The following is an 11654-nucleotide window of genomic DNA, read 5'->3' on the forward strand; positions in this document are numbered from 1 at the left end:
CGTCATTGGTGGAATACTCCTGCTAGTATAAACAATGCTACCTAAGCAACATGTTTCCTTCACAATTCCTCTTCTGGTGAAGAGTCAAGGCAACAATAAAACAAATTTGGCTTAGACTTGGGGGAAGATTCATAATATTATTTGTCTATGAGAAGTTGCATGTATATCATTTATTTATACAAATATGATATGATACATGTAAACATGAACGAAGCCCAAATACTGTCTATTGTCATCGCTGGTGGCTCTAAAAACTAGTTGCATTAAACTGTGGAGAAGACCCATAACTTATTTGTACACTCCAAAATGACATTTCCAGGCATTGGTGCCTCTGGATGCTAATGCTAAAAACAATGCTAACAACAAACAACGATCTTAGAGTTTCTGCTGTAATTAATAATAAAACTGATCACTGGTTGTGTGCATGTGGTTAAACTGAGGTTTACGATGCGAGATTGAGACGGTAGCGTGATGGGAACCAGATTCTGATCAAAGGCTGGCATCAGATTAGACACCATTACACAGCGACGCCATTGTCTTCGCACTGTAACGCTGCTTAAGCACGGTGGCGTCTTTTATTTTCCGCCTTCCACTTGGCGGCTAATAAAAATTCAGCCGATAAAACGATGAAAAAATGACAGTTGGAAGAGAGAGGATGAGCTGAGCCAAGTATCCACTCTGCATGTTTGACTTGATTGTTGACTTAATTATTTTATTTTTACTTTTCGCCCACACCAAGGTCACAGGCAGCATACAGTACCCTTGCATTCATTTATGTATAATACTTTCAAAGCCTAAAATGTGTGTTAAAAAGAAAATGAATTGGCGCATTTTTTTATTTTTTTTTTAACACACAGAGATCCAACAAATTTGTCACAGAGCTCTCACAGTATTCTTCTTCTTTTCCTTTCGGCTTGTCCCTTTAGGGGTCGCCACACCGCATCATCCTTTTCCATGTCAGCCTATCTCCTGCACCCTCCTCTCGAACACCAACTGCCCTCATGTCTTCCCTCACGACATCCATCAACCTTCTCTTTGGTCTTCCTCTAGCTCTCTCGCCTGGCAGGTCCATCCTCATCATCCTTCTACCAATATACTCACTATTTGTCCTCTGGATGTGTCCAAACTATCGAAGTCTGCTCTCTCTAACTTTGTCTCCAAAACATCTAACCTTGGGTGTCCCTCTGATGAGCTCATTTCTAATTTTATCCAATCCGGTCACTCCAAGAGCGAACCTCAACATCTTCATTTCCGCCACCTCCAGCTCTGCTTCCTGTTGTCTCTTCAGTAGCACTGTCTCTAATCCGTACATCATGGCTGGCCTCACCACTGTTTTATAAACTTTGCCCTTCATCCGAGCAGAGATTCTTCTGTCACATAACACACCTGGCACCTTCCTCCACCCGTTCCAACCTGCTTGGACCCGTTTCTTCACTTCCTGACCACACTCACCATTGCTCTGGACGGTTGACCCCAAGTATTTAAAGTCCTCCACCCTTGCTATCTCTTCTCCCTGTAGCCTCACTCTCCCCCCACCACCCCTCTCATTCATGCACATATATTCTGTTTTACTTGGGCTAATCTTCATTCCTCTGCTTTCCAGTGCATGACTCCATCTTTCTAACTGTTCCTCCACCTGCTCCATGCTTTCACTGCAGATCACAATGTCATCTGCAAACATCATGATCCACAGGGATTCCAGTCTAACCTCATCTGTCAGCCTATCCATCACCACTGCAAACAGGAAGGGGCTCAGGGGTGATCCCTGATGCAGTCCCACCTCCACCTTAAATTTGTCTGTCACACCTACATCACACCTCACTACTGTTCTGCTGCCCTCGTACATGTCCTGTATTATTCTAACATACTTCTCTGCCACTCCAGACTTCCGCATGCAGTACCACAGTTCCTCTCTGGGTACTCTGTCATAGGCTTTCTCTAGATCTACAAAGACACAATGTAGCTCCTTCTGACCTTCTCTGTACTTTTCATCAACATCCTCAAGGCAAATAATGCATCTGTGGTACTCTTTCTTGGCATGAAACCATACTGTTGCTCACAAATACTAACTTCTGTCCTGAGTCTAGCCTCCACTACTCTTTCCCAAAACTTCATTGTGTGGCTCATCAACTTTATTCCTCTATAGTTCCCACAGCTCTGCACATCACTCTTATTCTTTAAAATGGGCACCAGCACTCTTTTTCTCAATTCCTCAGGCATCAGGCAGAATTTTATTGAACAAGCTGGTCAAAAACTCCACAGCAACCTCTCCTAGATGCTTCCATACCTCCACAGGAATGTCATCAGGACCAACTGCCTTTCCATTTTTCATCCTCCTTAATGCGTTTCTAACTTCCCCTAATAACTGCCACTTCCTGGTCCACCACACTTGCCTCTTCTACTCTCCCTTCTCTCTCATTTTCCTCATTCATCAACTCCTCGAAGTAGTCTTTCCATCTAGCTAGCACACTGCTGTCACCAGTTAACATATTTCCATCTCTATCCTTAATCACCCTAACCTGCTGCACATCCTTCCCATCTCTATCCCTCTGTATGGCCAACCTGTATAAATCCTTTTCTCCATCTTAGTGTCCAACCTGGCATACATGTCATATGCCTCTTGCTTGGAATTTGCCACTGCTACCTTTGCCCTATGTCGCATCTCAATGTATTAATTTCACCTCTCCCCGGTCCTCTCAGTTTCCCACTTCTTCTTAGCTAACCTTTTTCCTTGTATGATTTTCTGTACTGTGAGGTTCCACCACCAAGTCTCCTTCTCTCCTTGCCTGCCAGAAGATACATCAAGTACTCTCCTGCCTTCCTCTCTGATCACCTTCGCTGCAGTGGTCCAGTCTTCTGGAAGCTCCTCCCGTCCACCGAGAGCCTGTCTCACCTCTTCCCGAAAAGCTGCACAACACTCGTCCTGTCTCAGCTTCCACCACATTGTTCTCTTCTCTGCCTTTGTCTTCCTAATCTTCCTCCCCACCACCAGAGTCATCTTACACACCACCATCCTATGCTGTCTAGCCACACTCTCCCCTACCACTACCTTACAGTCGGTAACCTCCTTCAGATTACATCGTCTGCACAAGATGTAATCCACCTGCGTGCTTCTACCTCTGCTCTTGTAGGTCACCCTATGTTCCTGCCTCTTCTGGAAAAAAAGTGTTCACTACAGCCATTTGCATCCTTTTTGCAAAGTTCCTTTCCTGGATGCCGTACTTACCCATCACTTCTTCATCACCCCTATTACCTTCACCAACATGTCCATTACAATCTGCACCAATTACAACTCTCTCTCTGTCTGGGATGCTCAAAACTACTTCATCTAGCTCCTTCCAGAATTTCTCTTTCACCTCTAGGTCATTTCCTACCTGTGGGGCATAGCCACTAATCACATTACAATGTGATTGCAAACATTACAAACACCCTCAATTTCAAGTTTCAGCCTTATCACTCGATCTGATACTCTTTTCACCTCCAAGAAATTCTTAGCCAACTCTTCTGCATTCCACCGTGCCGCCTAAATGTATTTATTTATTTATTATTTTATTTTTTTAATCCTCAGGTTACATGAAATTTATGAATAGAATGTGATAAAAACTATTAATTGAAATGCTGGAAATGATATAATGCAGATTTTTTTCATGTTAATGCATTGTGAAAGAGAATTAAAACTGAATTCAAGGATTCAAGGGATTCAAGGACTTTTATTGTCATACCAACACACATTTACACATGATATGGCATGAAATATGATACCCAAGGTCCCAGAATAACCCAATAAGTTTCAAGACATGAAATATAGAGTAAGAAAATTTGATAAAATAAAACAAGATAACAAAGCTTAACAGACATATTTGCAGTTGTGAATGTATGCAAAAGTGCAGCAAGGACTTGGCTGCAGTGGAAATACAAATGCCATTTTATGTTTTATACAGATTTAATTCGTCAATTATTGTTTTTTATCCTCTGCAACCTAATAGTCATTCGGCTAAAGCGTTACCAATCAATGGATGTCTCTAATCTTTTCACCTTGTGTTTTTGAAGCCCTTATCTAACAAAACAACAAGAAAAATGGTATGGTGCCCGTGTCTGGCCGGCCGAGCACTCATGCTGCTAACATGGCGATTTATTTCAATTTGGGCAGTGATGCGGGGACCCCGTTGGGAGCAGAGCATCCCCTCACCGGCTCGGTGTGTCTGAAATTCAAAGTTAATGCGGCTCTGAGGCTGCCCATGTAATAAAAGAGTGGTCTCGCCGGTGCCCTAAACATTATAGTCTGTGCAACACACACTCTCCGCACTCTAGCTGTCAACGTCTCCCTACAGCTCCATGTTTACCAGCATCAGCACACACACCAATGGAGAAAGGATCCATGCAAAAGTCAATACTTAATTCAATCTCGGAACCTACACTTCACCTTCAGGCAAACCAGTGAGCATGAACACCAGAGCTAATGGTCTAGTTTCTAGGCTGTTGTACTAGACCCAAGTCCATGTGCACATGCTTTGTTAGTCTGGTTTAGAGAGAAGAATATTTTTCTTAAAAACATGGAGAAAGTTTTGGATGAAAATAGAAAAACTTTAGGACTAAAACAAAACATTATAAAAACAATGTTTTTTGTTTTTTTACATTGATCAAAAATACAAAGACACACACACACACACACACATATGCCCGCATACATATATATATACACACACTGTATATAATGGTAATGGTAAACCTATAGCGCTTTATCTCCACCATCACAGTGCCCAAAGTGCTTTACAAAAACTCACATTCACCCAATCATTCACACATTCATACACCAATGGCGGTTGCTGCCCTGTAAGGTGCTGCTAGGCCCACTGGGAGCAATTTAAGGTTCAGTATCTTGCCCAAGGACATATTGACATGTCAACAGTTGGAGCCAGGATTTGAACTAGCAACCCTTCGGTCACTGGACGACCCACTCTACCACAGCCGCCCAATATATATACGTATATAAAATTATTAAGTTATTATTATTAAGTATTTGTGGAACATTTGAAAATAATACAATAAGCAACAAATACACGATTGTTAGATGGAAAAAAATATTAGAACAACATGCCAAAACAATTATTAGAAAATAATACAAACTTATTGGAAAAAGATTATATATTTACTAATTAATTATTATTAGGAAAATAATCTGATTCGAATGCCTCCCAGACGTCTCCTTGGTGAGGTGTTCCGCACGTCCCACCGGAAGGAGACCCCGGGGACGACCCAGGACACGCTGGAGAGACTACGTCTCTCGGCTGGCCTGGGAACGCCTCGGGATCCCCTCGGAAGAGCTGGAGGAAGTGCCTGGGGAGGGGGAAGTCTGGGCGTCCCTGATTAAGCTACTGCCCTCGCGACCCGACCTCGGATAAGCTGTAGAAAATGGATGGATGGATGGCTATTCGGAAAATTATTATTATTATTTGAAAATAACACAAAAATATTTCACAAAATATAAAGTTTAGCATGAAAAATACACAATTATTAGAACAGAGAACAAAATATTAGCCAAAAATTCAAATTATAAATGAATACAAACAAATTAGACAAAATTACAAAAATAGAAAATAATACAAAAATATTAGACAAAAGGCAGCACGGTGGAAAAAAATGGTTAGCACATCTGCCTCACATTTCTGAGGACCGGGGTTCGAATCCCAGCCCTGCCTGTGTGGAGTTTGCATGTTCTCCCCATGCCTGCGTAAGTTTTCTCCGGGTACTCCGGTTTCCTCCCACATCCCAAAAACATGCATGGTAGGTTGATTTAAACACTCTAAATTGCCCGTTGGTGTGAATGTGAGTGCGGATCGCCATTTGTTTATATGTGTCCTGCAATTGGCTGGCGACCAGTTCGGAGTGACCAGTTTGCCTACCCCTGAGATAGAGCATCTGTAGTATATGGGAAATGTGGAGGCAATAAGTTCTAAATTCAATTTGGAGATGCTACAGGCGGCTCTTGAGTGCATGATGGCTGTATCAAGATTTCTGGTGGGAAAAGAATGAAGACAGACAAGTGGGACATGAACTACATCCAGGACAGTATCGCAGCCACGCTGTGTGTGTTTTTCCATCCCTGCCATTCACAATGCCACAATCCTATGCTCAATTAGTCGAGGTGTATTACACACTGTCATCTGGAATGCGAGGTGCGCATTCAGCCGCCGCTGTAGGGAACAAACGTACTGTACTGTAATCCCCTCGGAGGCTGGCATCATGCGTCGCGGAAGAAGAGGCAGGACATGAAATTATATCACGAGGAATGGATGGCGGCCATAAAAGCAAAACAACAAAATTTGAAAAATATTACAACAAAAAACTCTCCCACAAAATATTTTAAATAATATGAAATATTTCAAAAATACAGACAAGTAAGAACAAAAGATACAAATATACAAACAAAATACCAAAATATATTATAAAAATACAAAAACTATATTGATGTTTGGGAGCAATCCATGATGGGGCCCACAATGTTGGACATCTCGGTAACGTGCCTTCTAGTTTTGACCATGTTTTTGTCTTTTTCGTTCATCTTCGGAGAAATTTCGCGACTTACATATACGAGAGAAGACTTGCTCAGCACTGGGGAGTACCGTACAGACCTTTTTCTGCCAACTTTCACAAAACAACAATTTTTTTTCCCCTCAGAGTTACTCACGAATGGAGCGACTGCACTCTTTGGCACATGGAGGAAAAGATGACGCCACAGAGGAAAGCATGCAGGAGTGCAGGTTAAACTCCGACAGCAAGGATTTCAAACGCCACTTCTGTCGATTCACCTCGCAAATCTATGCTATCGACCCAACAAAATGGACGAGAGTCATCCCCTCACAAAGACCAGTAAAGACTGCACGTTCTGCCGCCGTCTGCTTGGTTTTGTGAACGCATCCCCGACGGCGTCGTACTGCTGCGTTGCTTCTAACTACACCGAGCTGACCGCGACACAGAGCTATCGGGGAAACTATAAGGTGGCGGAATATGCTTCTACATCAATGAAAAATAGTGAATACTGGCATCACAGAGCTCAGCACACACTGCAGCCCAGGCTTGGAGTTGCTGTTTTTGAACTGTAAGTAATTCGACTCGCTGCGCGAGTTTGCTTCATTCATGCTTGCTGGTGTTTACATTATCCATCAGGTTAACATGAAGGCCGAACTGCAAACGCAGCCTGACCAGGTAAACAAACATGAAAAAAGGCACCCAGATTCACCCCTCATTATTCTTGGGGACTTTAACAAAGCAAGACTCAACCACAAACTCCCTAAATAGAAGCAGCACATTGCAGGGAAAACAACATTCTAAACCACTGCTATACCATGCTGAAGGACTTGAACAGTGCTATTCCCCGTGCAGCTTTGGGCTCGTCTGGTCACTTTTTAATTCAATTAATACCACCATAAAGGCCGCCCTTTTTTCGTCATTACGTGTGCCAAAGTCACAAGAATGTGACGTGTATCTATATCTGCCCCTCATTTCAGTGAAAGGGAGGACGTGCGTCACAGTTAATGTAGCTACTAGCTCTTTGGCTTGAATTTGAGCAAGCCTAGTTTATTAAAGATGATCGGTAGGAACTGCAACTGTGTCAGGCTGTCAGTATCAAAGTGTGCAGATTCATTTTCGTCTCAAACTGCTTGGAAAAGTAGCTGTCGTGAGCCTACCAGGCACTTGCCTAGCAGCTAGTTGCTAGCCGCTAAAGCCGGCGAGCTGGTGCCGTATTCTACCAAATAATCAATAACAGCGTGATTAATTAGCAATTTTTTGTTGTTCTGTGTAATAAATTAGCGATTGAACATGATTTAAGGATGGTGTTGTGTTGATGTTGGTGGCAACAGTATATGATGGTAATATAAGATGTGGTAAGGACATTACACAGTCAAGCCAGTCGCCACAGGCATTCTTTATACTAAGCATTACGGTAACATGCCGGACGCCACCAACGCACTGCGAGGGCCAATTTCAAATTAAGAGTCAGCACGCCATTGATGTCCAATGTACTTGTATTATTGTTGAGGCTTTTATTTTCTCCCAAGTAACTCCATTAATCATAAACAATACAAACACATTATTATAAATTTCCTCTTAGTGTGGCTCAGTTGCTTATGTGGCCTCCATGTGCCTGTATGCTCTCCCTACAGCCTCCAAGTATCCGTATAGTGTGCAGCGGCATTCAGCTAAACAGTCCAAAATCCAATACAGAGGGTCTTCAGCTTAAGACGATCCCGCCGCCCATGTTGTATTTGTGACTGGTTTTGAACTGTGAAAAAATGTCATCAGCACACCTTGCCCCCGGCCCCCTTCCCCTTGTCTTATTGGATTTACAATGTAAAGATGTACCACCCGTTGTTTTTGTACCGGTGTGGATCGGGGAAAAATTCCTCCCCGTTTTACGGTCGACTTGGGAGGCACCGTCTAAGGGTTTTGCGCAGGGCACCATTCAAGCCAGCACTGCCACTATGCACAATGGACGAGTTTGAGCATTAACAACTAGGGTTGGGCATTGTTTGAATTTGAGTGATTCCGGTCCCGATTCCAGTTCATCATTTCGATTCCGGTTCCAAACGATACTCGATTCCGATTCTTTTAAGGATCTGGGTCAAAAAATGTTTGCATTGTTTAAATAATGGGTGTCCAAATTATGAACATCAATTTTCTTAGCAGCCCGCAGCATAGACTAAAATGAACATTTGACTCGGGGTTCTTTATAATCAGTATCAATATCAAACCTATGAACTAAAAGGTGCCCCACATACAGTACATGCACATGCACACATGCACACACACACACACACACACACACACACAAACACACACCAGACTCAAGGTCTACCCAGCCACTTTGGGAGCATTGTTTTTTTTTTCATCGAATTTATTTGTCTTATTTGCCTTGGTTCTCTGACATTGACTATGTTGCACACGTCACCTAATCTTTGATATTTGCACATTAAATTCATACTTTTTATACTGTATATGCCATAGTTTTTAGCTTTTTATTTTGACGTCATCTGTAGCACCGTGGGCCCTTGAGTATGGTAATTTCAATCCTCTGTATGTGTCACGCATATGGAAGAATTGACAATAAAAGCACCTTGACCTTGACCTTGTGTGGAACTAATCCAATTTACTTAATAATCATTAATTAATGTTTCAGTTTAATATGGCATTGTTAAAATAGTTATTTGGGACTGTTTTATCAAGTCAAATGTACATGTTTTAACTTGACTTCCTGTTTTGAGTTTATAGCCTTTTATTTTGAAGGGTACGGACCGGAACTCAGCATTTTGGCACGAAAAGTAACTTCACACAACACCGGTGAATTTTTAAAATGAAAGTAAACCGAGATGGCAAGAAAAAGAGTAATACATGGAACCAAATACAGGAAGTCCTCGATTAACGAACGCGTTCCGTTCCTACGCTGGCGACGTAACCCGGATTTCCATGTAAGTCGGATTTCACCATTAAAGTCGAAATTTACGTCGAAATACTTCATATACAGAAACTAAAATACATTAAAATAAAAAATAAAAACATGCTGTACTTACCATTACTGCTGAGAAGTGGATGGAGAAGAAAGAGGGGAGGCTATGAGAGCTATTGCTGAGGAAGCATGTGCAGGTTCTACTGGCCTCTCCACCTTGGTGAAGTACTTGCAGATGGCTGTCTGGTAGGAAATCTTCCTCTTTTCCTCCCCGATCTCACAGTAGCACCGTACACTGTCCATTACTCCCTTTGAAACTTTTGAAAATCATTCCATATTGGGATCCTCTGCCTCAAATCGCGCCATGGCTTGTTCTAGAAGTGAAAATGCCTCAGCTAAGCCCTTGGTTGTGAAATGCCTTTCTTCTGGGGATTCTGTGGATTCGTCTTCTTGCATCAACTGCTTCACCAATTCAATCAGGTCCTCCGATGATAGCTCTTCTCCTTGGGAATCCAGACGTTCCGTGATGTCGTCCTTCAACAACTGTATCGATCACAGACTCACGAGTCTCCTCCGAGCCGGGGAAGTCGCTCACAAATTGGGAACACACGTTCTTCCTCACGCCATTCATGTTGACCTCCTTCACCTCATTCCGAGAATCGGCAATGTTCTTAATGGCATCACGGATGTTATACCCCCTCCAGAAGTCCTTAGGGTTGAAGCCCTCTTGATTTTCCGTCCTCTCCAATGCCTGAGCCAAAGTCCTTCTAAGGTAGTATGCCTTGAAGGACGAGATGGCGCCTTGATCCATGGGCTGCAGCAGGGATGTCATGTTGGGTGGGAGGTAAACCACCTTAACATTGGGGTGGAAATCACCCAAAGTAGGAGGATAGCCAGGAGCATTGTCGAGCAAAAGTAAGACCTTGAAGGGGATGCCCTTGGCCGCACAGTACCGCTCCACTGCAGGGACAAAATGGTTGGTGAACCAATCCTCAAAAACAGCTAGCTTCACCCATGCCTTCCTATTTGACTTCCAGCTGACTGGTAGGATGCTCTTCCATATCCCCTTGAGTGCCCTGGGGTTTTCAGAAAGATAGATGAGCAAAGGTTTCAGCTTGAAGTCCCCAGCAGCGTTACCCCCAAGCAGCAAAGTAAGACTCTCCTTCCCAACTTTATGGCCGTCTTCTCCTCCTTAGAGATGTAGGTCCGATTAGGCAGCCATTTCCAGAACAATTTCCGTCCACATTGAAAACTTGCTCCGCAAGATACCCACCCTCCCAGATTATTTTGGCTAGATGACCCAGAAAAACTTTCGCAGCCGTTTCATCTGCGCATTCAGCTTCCCCCTGGACCCTGAGATTATGAAGATTGGCACGGGCTTTGAATCTCATAAACCAGCCCTTGCTAGCGGTAAATTCCTCCTTCTCAGCATCCTTGCCTTTCTGCTCTTTCAAAGTTGGGAAAATACGCCGTCCCTTTTCCTGAATGACCATTACGCTGATATTAAGCCTATTTTGATTCTGATCCTCAATCCATAACGCAAGTAATCTTTCCATATCGGCAAAGATCGAAGAACGATGCTTCGTGATCACGGTATCCCTTATAGGGGCGAAACCCTTCACGTGCGCTAAAATACGGGCTTTGTCCTTAATAATGGTCGCCACGGTCGACTGACTGAAGCCTAAATCTTTACCGATGTTCTCTCCTTTCTCCATTCTTTTTATGATCTGAAGCTTCGTTTCCATGGTAATTGCTTTTCTTTTTGCTGGACCAGCATCGCTAGAAGACCCAGCTTTCTTCTTTGGGGCCATAATGTGAAAAAAGGAGGGCGAAAAAGGCAACGATATTCCCGCCGCACAAACACAGACAAGCACTATGCACTAGCTAAGCAGAAACACCATGGTGCTGGGACAAACTGGCGGACGAGGCACGGGCATCATAAATTCGAAACGCCGTAAGTCGAGTGCGTCGTAACTCGAGGACTTCCTGTACTATAAAACGTTGATTTCTTGACCTACCCACCGATGAGGCACAAAGTTAGTGTTTGTGATACTGTAAGACGTTTATGTGGATTTTTTCCCAATTCATTATGATGTAAAGTTGCTAGTTTGACCTTTGAAGTTTTAGCTCAATGTTGAGCTTTTTTTTTTTTCTGTCATAGGCTCTTACGTTGGTTTGAAGACTAAAATAAATGTTAAAAGCCATCAGT

The 11654-nt window shown here is 43.0% G+C and overlaps 1 protein-coding gene across 1 annotated transcript; it reads right to left on the reverse strand.

Annotated features, from left to right (window-relative positions):
* Positions 1-9917: 9917 nt before the first annotated feature.
* On the reverse strand, positions 9918-11190 carry LOC133474507 (tigger transposable element-derived protein 1-like). Its single transcript, XM_061766300.1, is given in 3 exon segments — positions 9918-10627; positions 10630-10683; positions 10686-11190. Coding segments are annotated over 3 exon segments (1269 nt in total).
* Positions 11191-11654: the final 464 nt, after the last annotated feature.

Source organism: Phyllopteryx taeniolatus, chromosome 2 (genome assembly GCF_024500385.1).
Source record: "Phyllopteryx taeniolatus isolate TA_2022b chromosome 2, UOR_Ptae_1.2, whole genome shotgun sequence".
NCBI classification, from domain to species: domain Eukaryota; kingdom Metazoa; phylum Chordata; class Actinopteri; order Syngnathiformes; family Syngnathidae; genus Phyllopteryx; species Phyllopteryx taeniolatus.